Raw genomic sequence first — 21,797 nt, 5'->3', positions numbered from 1 at the left:
AGTGAACTATCTGTTTGAATCTTTCCAGTTAGGATTTTTGCCCTTCCAAACTGAAATGGCTATAATGAGCAGCCTTGATCTCTGTATTATTGTGGGGTGAATGGGACTCACTATATTTCATATTAGTTGGCCTACTCTCACACACCTTAAACTGAACACACACACACTAAAGTATTGCCTATGAGTGGTGCCTGTATAGCCTACCCACTCCTCTAGTGTTTCTGATAGAGAGTCACAAACAGTAGGGCAGACCAAATGAGTATCCCAAAGACAGTGGACACCAATGTCTCTTTTATCTAACTGTCATTTACTAGCTACAGTATGTGTCACTCTATCCAGTGCACTTTGGAGGAGCCCCTTTTCAGCCATCTAGCCCTTTGGGGAGGAAGTGACAGTCTACCCAAACCAGGTTCCCTGTATTTAATTTATTTCTGCAGTCACCTAAGATGTGCAAATAAAGTATAGGAATTTAATGCCAAGTGACACTTATTAGCATTTTAAACATGTATTAACAGCAAAAATAAGTGAGTAATAAAAAAGTCTGAAGGTAAAATCCTAATAAAAATACACCACCATCTCAGAGTCAAAAAGCTTCACACGGATCAAGTAGATAGCTACTGTAGATAGATAGATAGATAGATAGATAGATAGATAGATAGATAGATAGATAGATAGATAGATAGATAGATAGATAGATAGATAGATAGATAGATAGATAGATAGATAGATAGATAGATAGATAGATAGATAGATACTTTATTAATCCCAAGGGGAAATTCACATACTCCAGCAGCAGCATACTGATAAAAACAATATTAAATTAAAGAGTGATAATAATGCAGGTATACAGACAGACAATATCTTTGTATAATGTTAACGTTTACTCCCCTGGGTGGAATTGAAGAGTCGCATAGTGTGAGGGAGGGAGTAAACAGTAATACTTTCAGTAAAGATATGAAGGCTGATGAGTAGTTCCCAGAAAGCAAGGGTTCTCAGCATTTTTGTCTTTGGAACCCTGTTTTATGTATTTCTTTTCAGTGATGACTCTTTATTAGCAGTAAATTTAATGTTAACTATATGTAATTTTCCCATGAATGGCAAATGTTAACAAATAACAGTAAATAAATATTCAACATTTAAATAAAATGTACATAATAGACATGTACAGCACTCATCCAAAAATAACAACATGGGTGTTCATTACTGAATTCAATTCATTGTCCATTTGTCCTTTTAATGGTAACCTAGGCTTGTCTGATTTTTACTAGTTTGTTCAAATCAGTGTTGATTGCAGAAGGAATATATTTTATTTAGCTGCCAGCAGGCTGATTTTGGTGCACATATCTATTAACAATAGAATCCCTGAAGCTTGAGATATTTTTCGTTGTTCCTGACCTCCTGAAATTTTACTGACATATGCCAAGATGCTCTAGTTCCTTATCACTAAGCTATTAGCCGCTTTTGTTTTGCAAGTATGTGGTTTAGTAGAAAGCAGCCTGCTACACCCCAATTCATTTGTGTCTAGATAGATAGATAGATAGATAGATAGATAGATAGATAGATAGATAGATAGATAGATACTTTATTAATCCCAATGGGAAATTCACATTCTCCAGCAGCAGCATACTGATACAATAAATAATATTAAATTAAAGAAAGATAATAATGCAGATGAAAAACAGACAATAACTTTGTATAATGTTAAATGTTAACGTTTACCCCCCCGGGTGGAATTGAAGAGTCGCATAGTTTGGGGGAGGAACGATCTTCTCAGTCTGTCAGTGGAGCAGGACAGTGAAAGCAGTCTGTCGCTGAAACTGCTCTTCTATCTGGAGATGATACTATTTAGTGGATGCGGTGGATTCTCCATAATTGATAGGAGCCTGCTGAGCGCCCTTCGCTCTGCCACAGATGATAAACTGTCCAGCTCCATGCCAACAATAGAGCCTGCCTTCCTCACCAGTTTGTCCAGGCATGAGGCGTCTTTCCTCTTAATGCTGCCTCCCCAGCACACCACTGCGTAGAAGAGGGCGCTTGCCACAACTGTCTGATAGAACATCTGCAGCATCTTATTGCAGATGTTGAAGGACGCCAGCCTTCTAAGGAAGTATAGTCGGCTCTGTCCTTTCTTGCACAGCGCATCAGTATTGGCAGTCCAGTCTAATTTATCATCCAGCTGCACTCCAAGATATTTATAGGTCTGCACCATCTGTACACAGTCACCTTTGATGATCACGGGGTCTTTGAGGGGTCTAGGCCTCCTAAAATCCACCACCAGCTCCTTGGTTTTGCTGGTGATCAGTTGTAGGTGGTTTGAGTCGCACCATTTAACAAAGTCATTGATTAGGTCCCTATACTCATCCTCCAGCCCATTCCTGATGCAGCCCACGATAGCAGTGTCATCAGCGAACTTTTGCACATGGCAGGACTCCGAGTTGTATTGGAAGTCCGATGTATATAGGCTGAACAGGACCGGAGAAAGTACAGTCCCTTGTGGCGCTCCTGTGTTGCTGACCACAATGTTAGACGTGCAGTTCCCAAGGCGCACATACTGAGGTCTGTCTTTAAGATAGTCCACGATCCATGCCACTAGGTATGAATCTAATCCCATCTCTGTCAGCTTGTCCCTAAGGAGCAGAGGTTGGATTGTGTTGAAGGCACTAGAGAAGTCTAGAAACATAATTCTTACAGCACCACTGCCTCTGTCCAAGTGAGAGAGGGATCGGTGTAGCATATAGATGATGGCATCCTCCGCTCCCACCTTCTCCTGATATGCAAACTGCAGAGGGTCAAGGGCGTGTTGAACCTGTGGCCTAAGGTGGTGAAGCAGCAGCCTCTCCATGGTCTTCATCACATGTGATGTCAGAGTAACAGGCCGAAGGTCATTCAGCTCACTAGGACGTGATACCTTTGGGACCGGGGTGATGCAAGATGTTTTCCAAAGCCTCGGGACTCTCCCCTGTTCCAGGCTCAGGTTGAAGATGCGCTGTAGAGGACCCCCCCAGCTCCGATGCACAGACCTTCAGCAGTCGTGGCGATACTCCATCTGGACCCGCTGCTTTGCTGGCACGAAGTCTCCTCAGCTCTCTGCTCACTTGCGCTGTTGTAATTATGGGTGGGGATGTCTCTCCTATGCTGGTATCAGCAGAAAGATGTGTGGAGGGTGCAGTACTCCGAGGTGAGAGTGAGAGTGGGTTAGGGTGGTCAAACCTGTTAAAGAAGTTGTTCATTTGGTTTGCTCTCTTCACGTCTCTCTCGATGGTGGTACCCCTCTTCGAGCTGCAGCCAGTGATGATCTTCATCCCATCCCACACTTCCTTCATGCTGTTATTCTGCAACTTCTGCTCCAGCTTTCTCATGTACTGCTCCTTCGCCGCCCTGAGCTGGACTCGGAGTTCCTTCTGCACGCGCTTGAGCTCATGCTGATCACCGTCTTTAAAAGCCCTTTTCTTCTTGCTCAAAAGGCCCTTGATGTCACTTGTAATCCATGGCTTGTTGTTAGCATAGCAGCGTACAGTTCTTACTGGAACTACAATGTCCATACAGAAGTTGATGTAGTCAGTAGTGCAGTCAACAACTTCCTCAATGTTCTCACTATGAGATCCCTGCAGGATATCCCAGTCTGTAGTTCTATGTTCATTTTCTTTCTATATGAAGTGTGTAACAGGAGTTATGTCAGTCATTTTAATTTACCCTTATGCAGAAGCAAAATGTTATGTTGGCTGGGTGCGGAACTGAAATATGCCACCAGCAGCCTCCTAAAACAATATCTGATGTAATTTTTTATTTTTCTAAATTTAAGCTAGGGCATTCAGTGACCCAAAAGTTGAGAAACATTGCCATTAAGCATGAGAAAGAGAGGGAGCGTATTAAGAGTGAGCATCTTGATTCAGAAGTCTGTTTGGTACAGGAACAGCTTGGCCTGTTCTGTATTTATCACTGCTTTGTGCATTTTGAATGTCTCATTCATTAGCTGTCACTATGATTGAAGCAGACACATGCACAATATGATACCTTATACATATCTTTGAGAAATAACACAGCTTTTTAAATTGCTTTCTCTTTCTTTCATGCATACCTGAAAATCATTTACACAGCTGTCATTATGAATTTGAATCCCAAATGCAGCAGCCTTTGTGTGTGTGGAGTTTGCATGTTCCCTGCATGTGTAAGTTAGTTTTCTTTCTACTTTCATGAACATGCATTAAATTAAAAGGAATTATTGGCTCCTGCTTTACACACAGTATTATTCTGAATGCTTGTTTCAAAATATATAATTATCCACCATCAACCTACATTGTAGTTTCAGAAAGCAGCCATACAGTGTGGTGAATAATTTTTACCTGTAAACATTGATGACCAAATGCTGATCAGTTAACCTAGTGTAACGGCAAGCACAAGATTAGGTGCTGAGCAGTTTGAGTAACGACCACAGCTATGAGACAATTGAAGAGCGACAGCAAATTACAAATGCCTTTATGAAAGTTTGGTTTAGTTTAAGTTAGAGTAAGTAAGTTATATTATTGAGCTGATACCTAGCCTTCTTGTATAGTTGCTAATAGTAATTGCCCAGGCATTTTGTATGAAGATCTTCAAAATTAATGAAACCTGCTTAGAACAGCTCCTCCCCATCCCAATCCCGTACAAATCTGCCCTTGAACTCCTTAACCTCCTTGGTGTTAACCCCAAGAGTTTCTCAGGTTCCGAATTCTATGTAAATATAGTTAATCCAAAAATATCTCTGGAAATTTAGCTATTATTATTTAATGTAGAGTGTTAAGCCTGAAAAACCCTCTGGGGCAGTATTCTGCTGCCACTAGTGGATAAAATAATAGTATGTACCAAAAAATCATGAATATTTCAATGCGGTTTGCCACTCTAAGGTAACTCATCAATAATTGGCTTATTCCAGGGCTCCAGGGGATGAGTTATGTGGGAAGAAATAAACAGCTGAGCCTTTTCAGCTTAAGAAAAAGGAGGTTAAGAGGGGACATGACTGAAGTGTTTAAAGTTATGACTTGAATTAGTACAGAAGATTGAGACCGTTACTTTAAAATGAGTTAATCAAGAACACAGGAAAACAATTGAAAACTTGTTGAAAGTAAATTTTGAACAAACATTAAAACATTTTTCTTCACCCAGAGAACCATAAAACATGAATTATGTTGCCAAGTAGTATTCTAGACAGTAGAACTTTTCAAAACTGGACTTGATGTTATTTTGGAAGAATTAAGTGGGTAGGACTAGCATGCTTTGGTAGGCTGAATGGCCTGTATGCTATCCATGAGTGAGGCAGAGCCTTCCAACAAAACGCAATGTTGTGTAAATGATAAACTGTAAAGCCCGATTTAGAATAAACTTAAACTGAACCACTAGTTGAATTAAGCAATAGAGTTGACAATGTGAATTTGTCATCAGATGTTAACAAGGATTGTGAAACCAATGCATATGGCACTGTACAAGCAAACTGTCATGATATGCCTGTGAATTCAGTTGCTTCAAGGTTCAAATGGTGCAAGTAGGTCATGGCAAAAAGGTACAATAATTGAGATCAGTTAGAAGGACAAGCAAGACGTTAGTCCCTAAGCACTGTTCACAATGAGGCAACTGTCGTTCATGTCGGGGAAATGTGGAAGTCACTAAGCCTTGAGCTATGGTACCCTACAATAATACAGTGGACATTGACTATTGATTATGGCGGTGCACTTAGATGCTGCAGCTGTTTGCTCTTCGACTCAGAGTTTGGTTTTTCCACCCTGCCCGGATAAATACACCTATAACCGGCAGGATATTTTATCTATCGGCTTATGGAGCGAGAGTTGCTCGACATCCGAGTTTCTCCGCATCCACAACATTCCAGACGACATTGCAAGGACACCAGGCTCTCCATGGATTACAATGCCATCTTCGAGGAGCCGGCGGCAGCACAAAGACTATAAACAAAAGAGGGGGTGCCGCGATAGGATGCTAGCAATGCTAAGGAAGCAGCAACGTAAACCACCACTTCCAAGCATTTTTTCCTCATATGTGAGGTCTGTGGCGAATAAATTGGATGAGTGGAAGCTGCAAATTGCAATGGAAAAGATCATCGGGGACAGCTGCATCCTGCTGATTAAGGAGACATGGCTAAACCTACTTATACTGGACACGGCTATTGAGATAGCAGGCTACACAGCATACCGGCAAGACAGGACAGAGAGTTCCGGTAAAAAAAGGAGGGGGGCTGTGCATTTATGTGAACAATAGCTAGTGTACGAATTCCATCATAGTCAGCAGACACTGCTCTCCGGGTGTGGAGTTTATGACAGTTAAATGCAGACCCATATACCTCCCATGTGAATTCAACCTTGTACTGCTAACTGCTGTGTATATAGCACCAGACGCTAATGCTAACAGCATCTGGTGGCGGCTTTTGCATGGCACCATCAGCAGCAAACAGAACAAGTATCCTGAGACTGTTCACATCATTTCTGGGGAATTTAATCATGCAGATCTTAAAGCAGTTCTCCCCAAATTCTATCAACATATACAAGTGTGCAACCAGAGGAGTAAAAACACTGGATAAACTGCACACAAAAATCAGACAGGGCTAAACCCCTAGCACATCTTTGCCAGTCTGATCCCTGCTTCTGATCCCTGAATATACCCCCATCAGGAGACAAGCTTCCACTATGACCAGGACTGTTACCATATTGCCCGGAGAGGCCTCCCAACAGTTGCAAGACTGCTTTCAGAGAACCGACTGGGAGGTTTTCAATCACCAGGACCTGGAGAGCCATATGACAGCAGTCCTGGATTACATCAGGTTCTGTACGGAAAACATCACCAGGGACAGATGTATAAGGATTTATCCTAACAGGAAGCCCTGGATGACGAGGGAGGTCCAGAGTCTGCTGAAAGCCAGGAATACTGCTTTCAGGTCTGGGGGTGGAGCACTCTACAGTGCAGCCAGAGTGATCCTGAAGAGAGGCATCCGAGAGGCCAAGGCAGTATATAGAAGGATGATAGAGGATCATCAGAGGAGTAACAACACCAGGCAGGTGTGGCAGGGTGTCCAGCACATCACCAGCTACAAATCCAGCAACTCCTCAGCCGCTGAGGGAGACGCTTCTCTGGCAGAGGAGCTGAATATCTTCTTTGCCCGTTTTGAGTTGAGACCAACAGCAGTTCCATCACAGCCGCTTGTTCACAATAGCAACACACTCAAGGTGGAAAAGTGTGAGGTGAGGCAGGAGATGAGGAAAGTGAACCTGAGGAAGGCTGCAGGACCCGACAGGGTGGCTGGATGGGTGCTGAAAGACTGTGCGGATCATCTGGCCAGAATCTTCACTAGGATTTTCAACCAGTCCCTGTCCCAGGCCACAGTCCCATCCTGCCTCCATCATTGTTCCTCTGCGAAAAAATCCATCACGAACAGTCTGAATGACTTCCGCTCAGTTGCACTCACTTCTATCATTATGAAGTGCTTTGAGAAACTGGTGCGGAGTCATGTCATCGACTGTCTGCCAGTAGACTTGGACCTATTTCTATTTGCTTATAAAGCAAAGAGATCCACGGAGGACTCTATGGCTATAGCTCATCATGTTGCCCTGACCCACATGGAGCAGCAGGGGAGTTACATCAGACTGCTGTTTATGGACTTCAGCTCGGCGTTTAACACCATCCTCCCACGACGACTGGTGTCCAAACTGGCAGATCTGGGACTTCCATCACTCACCTGCAGTTGGATACTGGACTTCCTGTCTGGTCGCTCCCAGAGGTTCAGGCTGGTTCCCCACACCTCTACTGCTCTCAGCCTCAACACTGGGGGTTGTGTGGTCAGCCCACTCCTCTACACCCTCTACACCTATGACTGTGTTCCCACCCACCACAGCAACAAGATTATAAAGTTTGTGGATGACACGATGGTGGTCGGACTCATCTCGGGCAGGGAGGGTGAGCTGGCAGGGATGAGGTGGAGCGGCTGTCAGAGGTGTGCAGAGTCAATAACCTGCTCCTCAACACCATAAAAAAACGAAGGAGCTTGTTATTGACTTTAGAAAAAACAAAACTGACATCCAGTCACTCATTATCAGCGGGACCTGTGTGGAAAGGGTACCGGTGTTCAGGTTGCTGGGCATTGAGCTGGATGATGACCTGACCTGGAGCGCCAACACCAAGGAGCTACTCAAGAAGGCACAACAGAAACTGCATTTTCTGAGAATCCTCAGAAAGAACCATCTCCCCAAAAATCTGCTCCTTGCCTTTAATCACTCTTCCATCGAGAGTGTGCTCATGTACAGACTGTGTGTATTGTACGGCAGCTGCACTTCCTCAGAAAGGAAAGCGCTCCACAGGGTCGTCAGGACAGCGGAGAGAACAATTGGCTGTACCCTCCCCATTCTGGAACAAATCTACACCTCCTGATGCCACAAAAAAGCAATAGACATTTAACTGGATTCATCACATCCCAGTCATTGTCTCTTCCAGCTTTTGCCATTGGGCAAGAGATACAGAGCAATGAAAACCAGGACAACCTGCCTTAAAAACAGTTTTTATCCAAAAGCAATCATATCCCTGAACTCAAATTAAACTGCTCCATATCATTCTCTAAATGTGTAATTTAGACCTTAAGTCAACCAGTGCAATTTATGTGTATAACAAGTGCAATTTGTGTATATAACAAGTGTAATTTGTATGTATTTGTAATGTACTTTTATTACTATTCCTTTTCTTGCTTTTTAACTCTTATGCTGCACACTGAGTCGATAGCACCTTCAATTTCGTTGTTCTTTTGTAAAAGTGACAATGACAATAAATATCTATCCATCCATCCATCCATCCATCCATCCATCCATCCATCCATCCCTAGTTCAGGCACTGACATTCTACCCTTAAGCAACAGAAAAAATATAAGGAAGCTGCAGGAAGCAACATGCTTCTACTGTCGCCAACACCCAGTCCAATGTTTGCATAGTGCGGTGTTGAATATTTAAATATTTTCATTATTAGCAAAAACTTTATAAAGACACGTCATACACATTTAATGTCATACCTCCCTCATATGACAAGATCTAGACATTTGTCCCCACCCCATCCACTGTCCAGCAGCGTGGGGTAGTGGGAGCAAGTGTGCATGCACATTATTAACCAGTATGACAACATTTGGCATGGAGATGCATTAAAAAGGGGAAACAAACCTCTTAGTTTCTGACAACTATCAAATGTGGTTGGAGAGATCTAGTAACAAGTGTATCAAGTCTTTCAGGGCGGATGTCAACTTTTTGTCAAAAGGAGGGGTCAACTGTCAACAATGACAAAACCCACTATTATGTTTTAGTTCACATGTGTCAAACAAAAGGCCCGCAGGCCAAATCTGGCCCGCCTGACCTTGCAATGTGGCCCGCAGGAATCATGCTGCAATGTGGCCAAAAAAAATCATGCTGTTTCCATTTTCACCACAACAGGGCTCATCACTACTCTGGCAAATGCTGTGTGACTTCAACAATACCAGAAGCACAGTGCTGTATTGTTTCCATGGAGACATCGTGCGCGCCAGCGTCTCCCGCAGCTTAAGTCAAGTAGGAGGTGAGCCTGTAAGCGTGGTAGGATGCTGGCCTGTGAGCGTGGTAGGAGGCAGGCTATAATGCGAGCATGAGCTACTCCAGGTCTGAGCAGAAGCTGCCATTTGTCTCACAGCACACACACACTGCAGGCATTAAATTAGCAGCAGAAGCTGACAGTTGTTTGTGCATTTGTAGCGCCGATCTGTGAGCAAAAGCTGCCATTGTCTGTTGATCACTGTTGACCTCCATTGCTGATCATACTGCAGGCATTAAATCCGCATACACTGCAGGCATAAGATTAGCAGCAGAAGCTGCCAGTTGCTGAACCTATACTGCAGGCATTGATTATTAGTAGCAGAATCTGCCATCTGCACCCTGCCAGGCATTCACGGGCATTGTGTGAATCTTTTTTTACTCTGCCAGGCGTTAACAGCAGAATCTGCCATCTGTATTACCCTGCCTGGCATTAACAGGCATTGTGTGAACCTTTATTACTCCACCTTCTTCACTCCATCTGCCAAATCAAGCTATCCCAGTGCAGTTTTCTACTTTTCCCTTCTACCACAGATTGCCAATAAACTACATCTTAGTGGTAAACAATTCGGCCCACAACTTAGGCTGGGTTTTAGATTTCGGCTCCTTCTGTGATTGAGTTTGACACCCCTGTTTTAGTTGAACTCTCTTTCCTAGAAGGAAAGTTAGCTTCATTGGTTTGACCAAGATTCCCTGTGCTTGCATGAACAGCAAGGAGCAAACAAACAGCAAAACTGCATTAACATCTGGCAAAAGACTGATGCAAATGTGTAAAGCAAAATACTCCATGAACGTTTTGCATATTATCACTGAATTGGACTCTGACTTGTCAGACCCTGATTTTGATACAAGTGATTGAAAACAAATGTAAGGTACCAGCATCAGCTCATCGTGGTGCTGAACAGGTTGGCATAGCTGATGATTCCTATGGCAACGTTCACCTGGGAGAACAGGCACTTATAATGACAAGAGGTACAAACCAGACTGCAGTGCCCTGAGACCGAGACTGCTGGTACCTCCCCGACATGCAAAGACAGTCTGGCAGCCAGCCTGCTACGCATTCCAGGCGAACTGACAGCCACAGCACTCAGAAACAGACGCTTTATGTTGAATTCTGTGTGAAACCATTGCATTGTATGCTTTTCAGAAAACTGCCTTTTTAAAAAATATAGCCCTCAAAGTGTTAATAGTAGTGTGCAGTCTGATAATGGTAATGCCAGGTATAAGTGGGGCTAGAAGCTGGTTGGACTTGAGTGAAAGATCTTTTCTAGAAGTACCCATAAAATGTATAAGCTGAAAAAAAACTCGACAGATTATTCATTTATTTATTTATTTTTTAATTCTTATTTGCTTACTGTCTTATTAAGAAAAAAAGTTATTTCTTAAGAAGACTTTTCTGTACTACCCTGGGAGCAAATATTTAAACATTCAGAGTAATGAGAGTAAATAAAACAATTGCATCATTAAAGACTGCTGCATCAGAATCACCATCTGTATTGTCATGGAATTGCACCACGATCCATCTCAGTTTACATTTTATGTTTTAACTAAAAGTGGTCAGTTATGAACTAAGACATCTGGATTACAAGACTCTCAGAAGCAGCATTTTTTTCATTGGAGTGAGCAATAAGAGAACTGTCATTCTTGGAACTGCAGGGCCTGACTACACTACTGCAAGTGAAGTGCTTCCTGGTGACGTCAGCTGAGCTCTTTCTCCCTCACACACAACCCACCTTTTGCTCAGCACCATTACTAAACAATGTTTCAGTAGCTTGCATATCAAATACCACAATACAAATACCACACAATCAGTGTTTGTCTGAACTGTATTATTATTATTTTATTTTTTTAGAGATGGACACACCCCACATGACCTTTAACTAATAATGAACAGATTAGCCACCTAGAATTATAGTGTGAGTTATACACTAAGACAAACATATGTATTAATTTAGACAAAATATGGATGTTTCAAAGTATAATGCAGAGTCCTGTGGTCAGTATATATATATTGTGTGCCAAAAAATAAATTATTTTTATGTTCATTCAAGCTGTACTAGGCTACCTGTTGTATCTATGGGGTAGGGCAATAGGGATATACTCTCAGGATGCCAAGCTGATGCGCCATCAATGAGAGCAAAAGGATTCAGATGCCACTTGGTGTAGCCTGGACTTTTATATTTCTGAAAAAATGTGTGGCAGTTCTAGTGCTGTCTGTGAAAATCAAAGACTTGTGCATTCACAGACGCAATCAGAGAAAGAATATGGTTTTGAAAAACTTACAAATTAGGCAAATAAATAAACTGACCTTTTTAACTGGCTAATAAACCTGAAATCATATAAAAGCATTTGAAAGCCTGTCCCAATGAATATTTCCTTGGGAAAATCTTTGAGAAGGAATTAGAAAGGGAAAATGTCATTTTTAAGTTTTTGTCCTCTTTAGGAAATTTGCCCTTTGCCCTTTTGGCTGTGTATATATGCTGTGGTGATATCGGATCCGGATCCAGACAGGCAGACACAGAATGTCCCAAAACACACACGTTTATTCTCTGCTCTTCTACACAGCACAAACCCGGTGCATCAATCACCAATAACACAGTCCTTTAGACTTCCTTCTTCTCTCTGCTGCTTCCAACTCCTTACTTGCATGCTCCATCCTCTTCCACCTGACTTCGGCCCCCCGAATGGAGTGAGACAGCCTCTTTTATACGTCACCCGGATATGCTCCAGGTGCTTCCTGATCTTCTTCCAGCGGACTTCCTGGTGTGATGGAAGTGCTGCTCTTGCACCCGGGAGCACTCCGGGCGTACCTGGACTCTTCTTCCGGCAGCACTTCCTAGTGTGGCGGAAGTGTTGCCTTCCAGGGCTCCATAATTGTCTGGGCACCCCCTGGTGGTGACCACGGGCCCCAACAGGGATGAGCTTCCAAGCTCTGCTCCCGTGGTCCCCACACAGACCAGGGCGGCTGCCCCCTCGTGGCCCAGGGAAGGTATTGCTCCTCTCCCGGTCCCTCCAGGCATCCCAGCTGGGCAGGACCCCCAGCCCTCTGCCACAATGCATATTTACATCTTCTATGTTATGAAAAATGTTACTGTTTTGTTAATTAAAAGGAAGGGTGCTTAGGTTGTTTATTTGAAAAATACAATATTGCATGCCTGTCTAACAAAAGAGAGCAAGTAGAGGAATTTTATATTGTCCTATACATGAAAATTTCATTTTTTCCTCATAATGATTTTACAAGATGAAAATTTTAATGACATGCAACTACTATCAAACCTTAAACACACATTCAGTGCAATATTTACAGTGCAATAATAGTAATAGTGATTTCCTGAGATCCTAATTTTGCTGATTGGGGTTGTATGGGGTAACTTATTCACGACATTATGTAAAATGGGACATCCACAATGCTTCTCTCTTTGCAAATATTTGGTTTCAGAGCAATGCAGTGGCATGTAAAAGTTTCACCATCCTTGCTTAAAATGGCTGTTCCTGTGAATAGTTAAGTGAGCAGAAGAAATATTAAAGAAATGTGTCATCTTTAACTTTATGCCCTTTGGTGATGTGGTGGTCAGTTCCTCTTCTCCTCACATAACTATTCACAGTAACAGACATTTTAAGCAAGGGTGCCTAAATTATATTCTTATATTCTAGTACATAAGCTTTGGTTTGTGTAAAGCATATACATTCTGATTATTTTGCTTTATAAACTGGATCCCGACAGGGATTTCCTCTGTATCTAGTTTTATTTTCATAATGTGAAAACCTTTTATTTTCTTATTGTGTAAACAAGAAGGGATTCTGGGAATTATAATTAAAGTGCAAGCACAAAAGAACTCTATGCATTACACTGGCATTATATCACTAATACACACTCATCACTTCCTTATACACTGAATGTATTTGGGAGGTAGTGTATACAGTACACCCCCAAAATTCGCGGGGGTTATGTTCCTAGAACACCTGTGAATTGAGAAAAAACGAGAATTTTGGATGTGGTTAAAAAAATGCCTATTTTCATCGTTTAAATCCTAAATATGCCCCCAAAACACTTTAATTTCAAACTCAACTTAATACATTACCTAAAAATAAAGAATGTAAAGGTAAATCTGTATACTGTATTGCTATGTCTCCCGCAGTGCTAGAATGTAAAATACCGATGTTACCGCTATATGTACCGTAGTTCATGCAAGAGCGTTTTCATTGCCTGAAGCCTTAGACGGTGCAGCTCGTTTCGGCGGCATCTTGGGGCTTTAACCCTTAAACTGCCACATACTTGGGTGTTATTGCATCTCTGGATGCCAAATAGTTTTTTGCTGCACTTTAAGTAAACATCACAATTAACAAGGAAAAAGTGAAATTTTAATGGAACACTTTTTTTCATGCAAAGAGCATCACAATTACTGCAACACTGAACATTTTACACACTGCTAATGAACTATAAAAACTATTTAAAAAAACTACTGGAATAATATGTACAAAGTGCAACTGACACCATGGATGAAACTCGGTAAATCACTGAGCCAACTGCGCTTGAACTGGCTGCACGCAAGCACACAAAGGTAAGTGCTGACGCTGGCAGGCTAGTCGAGTGCGGTGGCTGAATCCCAGAGACAGTGATGCTGCAGTACTGCAGGGTGTCACGCTTGGGACACAGAAACACAGGAGATTTTAGAGACAGGAACTTTATTCAAACACTTCAAACAAACATGTCTCTTTCAGAAGTAAAATGAGCTCAGTATGCAGTTAGTTATCAATTAAAGAATAGACAAACATCATAGGGGAGCACAACCCCCAATAGGAGCAGAGAATGTCTGAGGGAGGAGAGAGAAACAAAGCAATCAGCCAAAAAGGACAGGCACTATTCAGGCTTTTAAGTAAACGGAAAACACAAGAACACTCAGCGGAGATGTATTACAGTCAATCAGCAACAAGGAGAACTGAATACAGTAATCCCTCCTCCATCGCGGGGGTTGCGTTCCAGAGCCACCCGCGAAATAGGAAAATCCGCGAAGTAGAAACCATATGTTTATATGGTTATTTTTAGAATGTCATGCTTGGGTCACAGATTTGCGCAGAAACACAGGAGGTTGTAGAGAGACAGGAACGTTATTCAAACACTGCAAACAAACATTTGTCTCTTTTTCAAAAGTTTAAACTGTGCTCCATGACAAGACAGAGATGACAGTTCTGTCTCACAATTAAAAGAATGCAAACATATCTTCCTTTTCAAAGGAGTGCAAAGCAAGCAGTCAAAAAAAAATCAATACGGCTTTTTGGCTTTTAAGTATGCGAAGCACCGCCGGTACAAAGCTGTTGAAGGCGGCAGCTCACACCCCCTCTGTCAGGAGCAGACAGGGAGAGAGAGAGAGAGAGAGAGATAGCGAGAGACAGATAAAAAAAATCAATACGTGCCCTTTGAGCTTTTAAGTATGCGAAGCTCCGTGCAGCATGTCCTTCAGGAAGCAGCTGCACACAGCCCCCCTGCTCACACCCCCCTACGTCAGCGCAAGAGAGAGAGAGAGAGAGAAAGAAAGTAAGCTGGATAGCTTCTCAGCCATCTGCCAATAGCGTCCCTTGTATGAAATCAACTGGGCAAACCAACTGAGGAAGCATGTACCAGAAATTAAAAGACCTATTGTCCGCAGAAACCCGCGAAGCAGCGAAAAATCCGCGATATATATTTAAATATGCTTACATATAAAATCCGCGATGGAGTGAAGCCGCGAAAGGCGAAGCGCGATATAGCGAGGGATCACTGTAATGCTGTAGCAGTCCGGTGCTGCTAAGATTCACACCGTCAAGAAGAGGGTGATTTATTTATTTTTATGGTGGAGATTCCAGGGATGCACCCAGCCTTGACCCGACCCGCGTGCACTCACAAACAAAGACAAAAACAAAGCAAACCGGTAATCAAACAGCAAATAAAGAATGTAATGAAAACAAATGAAATAAAAAAACAACGATACCACCCCTGTTCCCCTTATGGCGATTGCACATTAAATACAACAAAGCACAGACAAAACACACACAGTAAATCATGAAAATGTTAGTGAAAAACGGCAATGGATGAAATGTAATGATGAAAATAGAAAGTCCAGAGATCCGCACGTTGAATGGGAATGTAAAGATAGTCCTACCGGTAGTTCCTGAAATGGTGAAGATGGGTTGACGGGTTCAGGAGCGCTCCTTGCTTTGCAGGATGGCCATGAATCCACTTACGGTCCTCATGTACGCAGGGAGATGGCAGACAATCCAGACACACAAAATGATCCAGGACAAAATGAATAAGTACAGGTAACCCAACAGAAGGCAGACAGACAGGAACTTGAAACACAAATTACAAAAAAATTTTTTTTTTTGCTTTTGGTCACTGGCCCCCTTTTTAAAAGCTGCGCTGACATCCTTTGACCTCAACAGCTCCAGCACCCTCAGCAGAAGACCAATCAAATCCACTGCAGATACTGCTGGGAGTTTGCAGTTTCAAATTCTATTGGCTACTTTCACCATCCCAAGCCACGTTTTCTCTACAGTTGCTTCCTGTTCTCTCTATAGTACAGTATCTCCACGATAAAAGCCAAAATTGCAGAGGATATTTGCGGTTTCACCTTTGAGGATATGCAAGCAAGACCAGCATGTCAGCAAAGTGAAACCTCAGAAGAAAGAGTCACTCGCTTAGCGGCTAATACAGATTTTGTTGACTTTGGGGAATTTTAGTGTGTGCTTTATAAAGAATGATATGATCATTGTGGACTACCCAATTTATCTTACCATGTGGACATACTAAATTTATTGACTTACACTTTCTATCTATTAACTGAAAAGTAAATACTGTCTAAAACCAATATATAAAAATTCAACAATTATTATGTCAATGCCACACAAATAAGGTTAGTGGCTTTTAACTTACAACACAGTGATGCTGTACTAGAAAGGCCAGAGCAGACTGTTTTACTTGAGGAGTCTCAGATCATTTGATGTAAGCAGAAAGCTGATGGGAATGTTTTATCAGTCCATAGTAGGAAGTGTATTGTTCTGCTCTGTGGTCTCCTGGGGTAGCAACCTGAGATGAAAAGATGCACAATCCTTGAACAAACTTATCAGGAAAGTCTGCTCCATCACAGGGCTATCCTTGGACACATACTGTAGGATGCTATTGTGGAAAAAAAGCATTGTAGCAAAATTAATGCCGTCACGAAAAATCCCCTTCAGAAGGTGCTGTCTTGGAGCACTTGTAACCACAGTCTCATTCCTCCACAGTGTGTCACTGCTGTCAGGCAATTCATTGCTTCCTCCCAATATCTCAAATATAATACTATTAAGTTCCTTTTGCAATTTTGGCACAATATAGAGTATGTTTGTTTATTTATTGTTTGTTTGATTTGTCTTTGTGTTTCTGCTGCTGTATGCATCTAAATTAAGTATGTTTGTTTATTTATTGTTTGTTTGATTTGTCTTTGTGTTTCTGCTGCTGTATGCATCTAAATTACCCATTGGGATTAATAAAGTGTATTTAATCTAATTTATAAGAACACACTTTTCAAATAAAGTTTTTCAGATTAGATTAATCCTTTTATCGAGTTTGTGACATTTGCTGTTGTGAGATTGCATCATTGTATAGCTGGTTTATAAAAGAGAAGAGTAATATTTAATGGCAAAGTCAAATTAACTCAAATTTCTAATAGCACAAACTCCTGATTTTCCAAGTCTTTCCCACCTTTCTTAGATTTTTCTAGATTTATTTATGTCTAGTTTTGTGAATAATAATATCATAATTATAAAATATAAATTATTTTTATTAAGTCAAACTGGTCAACTAGCGTGGGTCTCCTACGGGTGTTATGGTTTCCTCCCACAGTCCAAAGACATGCAGGTTAGGTGCATTGGCGATCCTAAATTGTCCCTTGTGTGTGTGTGTGTGTGTGTGTGCGCGCGCCCTGCGGTGGACTGGCACCCTGCCCAGGATTTGTTCCTGCCTTGCACCCTGTGCTGGATGGGATTGGCTCCAACAGATCCCCGTGACCCTGTGTTAGGATATAGCATGTTGGACAATGACTGACTGGTCAACTAAAGTTAATTTCAGAATTCCTGTTAAGCAGTCTTTGTTCTGTTGTTTTCCAGTTACCCCACATAACTGATTAGACATTGTTATTAATTATGCTTATATACTAATCCAGAATTTGCCACCAAATTGGACAGTAAGAATTACCAAAAGTTCAAACTACCGCAAAACTAAGAAGTTTAAACATATATCCTTACATCACTAAACGTTTGAAGCTAGAGAAAAAAAAATCAATGATTAATGTGTCCCTGTAGTGCATAAGTGGCTGTGTTGCTACTATAAAGTTACATATAATGAAAATCCATAACCAGTTCTTACACTGTGCTTGTACAGTGATTGGACATTTGAAAGCAACATATGTAATTAGTAGAAGTGTATGAAAAGTATGTCTCCTGAAACTGTTGTTCTCCACTAGATCGGATGACATTACTTTCTGCTCTAAGTTTAGCACCCATGTTCCATTGAACACCTGCTTCAGTTAGTTTCATTTTCATTTTTTTCTTTCCCACTACACTCAACCTCCCATACCCCCCCACCACCAAACACCCCCTCTATATGAGAAGTAAATCCAATCATTTTAGAGAAGTGTGAATAGCAGAAAAATGATGTGAAAGCAAAACTTTTCCTATCTGATTTAGATCACATTCATATGTGTTAGTAAATCTGGTAGAATTATACACAACCAGTGTTTGAATTATTGTTATTGTTATTATTATTGGGATTAATAAAGTATCTATCTATCTATCTATCTATTTTTCTGCGAGAATCTTGTAAACGGGTGTTGTCATAGGTAATCAGATGCTCCTCTGTACATTCTGAAACTGACATACCACTGTTTTGCATCCATATCACCCACAAATTGCCTTCTACCTTTCCTCTGTCCTCTCTAGTGTCAAAAGGTTTCTACATACAGATACAGAAGTGATGAATGCACTCAAAGCAACGGATATAATCTTTTGTTTTCTATTTCTCTTCCTTGTCACAATGATATGACAAAGTTTCTGATTTTCAAATGTTAAGTAGTATGAAATCCAACACGGTGTTGGTTATTTTGGTGGTGTATAAGGTAACATCAGTGTAATTAAAATTGTTTTTGTTGATTTTTTTTTTTTTTGCTTACAGGGCACATTCATAATCGATGTCTGTTCATACTTATAATGGATTTTAATCACGTGTAAAATTTGAACATCCCAACAAAAAAAAATAGATTGGAGCCAAAAATAGAGTTACATTTAGCCTCAGTGTAAATACAGCCTTGGTGTCCTTTATGTGTGAATGAAAAGTATTGTTGAAGGTAAATGAACTGGGAAAAATCAATTTGCTGGAAACTGGCACATGTATAAATTAAACAATGAACTATATTTACACAGAAAAGTGGGAAGGATGCAGAGACAGTAACACAGTGTCAACTTGCTTTGGTGCCAACCAAAAAAATAAAAAGTGACATTTTTTAATGGTTTGGTATAAAATGCATGTATTAACTATTATATTATTGCTTTGTAGTTTTTTTAAAAAAAAAAAAACTAGCTTGAAGAAACTAAAAATTCATCCATCCATCCATTATCGAACCTGCTATATCCTAACTACAGGGTCACGGGGGTCTGCTGGAGCCAATCCCAGCCAGCACAGGGTGCAAGGCTGGAACAAACCCTGGGCAGGGCGCCAGCCCACCGCTGACTAACAATTCAGTGTGCATGATATTCCTGGATCCCTGTATTGTGACACAGACTAACATACAAATTTGGGTATGATAACTGTATTTTCTATTGGGAAATAAAAATGTTATAAGACTTTCATCCTCTTATATTAGTGCAGTATATATGTAGGTTTTGTAATTTTTGCATGTACACGAATCTGCTAATACTAATCTAGTGACTTTTTATTATTCCCAGGTTATAATTTATGATCACTTAAAGTATGATCAAGATACATTTGAATATACAGAGGAAAAATTGATTTATGAATGAATGAATGTTTACTTACAGATGTAGCAAATGAGAAACAAAGGCGCCTACTCTGTAACCTGGAGATGGAACAGATGGCTAAAACAGCCAAAGCTTTGATGGAGGCAGTTAGCCATGCACAGGCCCCGTTCACCAGTGCAACACATCAGGAGCATGTCAGACCCATGTTTAAGGTTGGTCATTTAACCTGTTAATTGTACTTTCATATAGTGATATTGATGATAATAGCCCAAAATTAGAATTAGTGTTTAACCTTTTCTTGAAAATTCTCCTCTTTAAATGTAATTTTACTATAGTATTTATGATTATATTCTAAGCAATTGTGGAAAAAATGTAGGATCATATGCATCATTTTTTTATTCTTATGTACTGATGATTTTTTTTGGTTATATGATTCATGTTAATTAATAGTTTACAAGTAAATATGCTTAAATGCAGAAGCACTTTCTTAGGTGGAACATTTAAAACCTTATAATGATGGTAACTTCCATCCATCCATCCATTTTCCATCCCGCTGAATCCAAACACAGGGTCACGGGGGGTCTGCAGGAACCAACCCCGGGCAGGGTGCCAACCCACCACAGTGATGGCAACTTGTTGTCAGAAATATATATAAAAGGCCCCAATTATTCATTCATTGTAAGAATCCATCAAAGGTTATGTTATAGTGAGAACTGGTGAAATGTCACCAATCGAATATAATATTTTAAACACATCTTATTCAAAGACAAAAGCTGGTATTCAATTGTAAAACAAAAGTTGTATGTTTAACACTGCACAAATTCTGGCATTATGTTACTACAGACATGCTATTCAATGCTGTTTTTGCACATTACTTTGATGATCAGCCTTTTTGTAAGTTTGAGAAGTTAGCTTATTACCTTTATTAAATAAACCTTATAGCCACACCTCTTCAAAGCATACTTTCTGACAGTTTTTTCTACTCCTCTGCTCTTTATTGATCTACAAGAGTACTCAAAGCAAATTTGTAAATGCTCCTCCAGTACCAATTATCATTCTTCATCTCATCCTGTTTTTATTTGCTCTTGACCCTTGGGTGCTATTTTCTGTTAAGATGCAAAAAGGAAATAACTAACATCATTCTGATCCTTTTATTAATGTAATACTTGAAATGCTCACTTTAAAGAGGCTTCAGCAGTGCACATTTAACTGCCTCAGTCAGCATGCTGTGTGACACAATCTGTCTGTCTTACATGGATTCTGGCTTGATCCATAATGCCTAGAACAATGAGGCATAATTAAAATATTCAGACCTATCTTATTATATTTCTTCTGCACCTGCAATGGAGAATAAAAACCCCATTTAATTTAATCCTGTCTGCTATTCCATAATGTCTGACTCCCACCTGCAAATTGATCTTACTGGCAGTACAATTGTATTGACTGGTACAATTAATTGACAGTTGTTTTATGTGAACCTGTGGGTGTGTGTGAATTTATTTTTATACTGAGGCTGCCTGATTACCAGTAGAAATGTTTACTGTAATACACAGTATTTCCTGTTTATCTGCCCTGTGTATGAACACATTCATACCTTTCATAAACTGGTCCTGGGTTTGCTTGATACTACAATGAGACCAACATTTTCAAAGGGTTTCAGTCTGATTGTTTTGGACCACACCAGAGTGCAAATGGTGTTTTCACATCTACCTCTGTTTCATGAACTGCGTGGTTAAAAAAGACCCATTAAGTGAGGAATTTTAATATAAACTGTTCAATATTTTAGTAAATGTAATTGAATTGATGTTCACATGCTGTTTGGTTTCATTACTAATAAAGAGGGTTTGAGTCAGAACTTTTATTATTTTATTTTACATCAAGCAAGCACAGATTCATTATTCACACTTTCAGATGGGTGTTGGTGTTAAGAAAGGAAAAAAATAATATAGCCAGCTTCTTGTGAATGCATGCATGTGTCTGGTGATGGACCTGCAGCTTATATACTGCTGTGTCCCCAGTGAATTGTGGGCTAATTAAATAACGTGTGAGTAGTGGTACAACATTGTGCTAAAATGAAACTGAAAGACAAAGTGACTTCACATGAAGTTCAAATTAACAGATCACCTGTGCAGTAACTATAAATATGTGTACGAACTGCTAGAAATACTCATTATTAACTTTTTTTTTGTTTTTATTCAGTTTTAGCTTTTCACAATTTTATAATTTTAGGTT

The 21,797-nt window shown here is 40.6% G+C and overlaps 1 protein-coding gene across 1 annotated transcript in view; it reads left to right on the top strand.

Annotated features, from left to right (window-relative positions):
* LOC114658435 (brefeldin A-inhibited guanine nucleotide-exchange protein 2-like) overlaps positions 1-21,797 on the top strand; it is a 923,594-nt gene that overhangs the window by 567,839 nt on the left and 333,958 nt on the right. The window contains exon 18 of the mRNA XM_051932465.1: positions 19,626-19,777. Coding sequence (XP_051788425.1) covers positions 19,626-19,777 — 152 coding nt within the window. The remainder of the gene's footprint in view (positions 1-19,625; positions 19,778-21,797) is intronic.

This window comes from Erpetoichthys calabaricus, chromosome 10 (genome assembly GCF_900747795.2).
Source record: "Erpetoichthys calabaricus chromosome 10, fErpCal1.3, whole genome shotgun sequence".
NCBI lineage: Eukaryota > Metazoa > Chordata > Cladistia > Polypteriformes > Polypteridae > Erpetoichthys > Erpetoichthys calabaricus.
The sequence above is the reverse complement of the archived record's forward strand: the minus strand, read 5'-3'. Positions and strand labels throughout refer to the sequence as shown.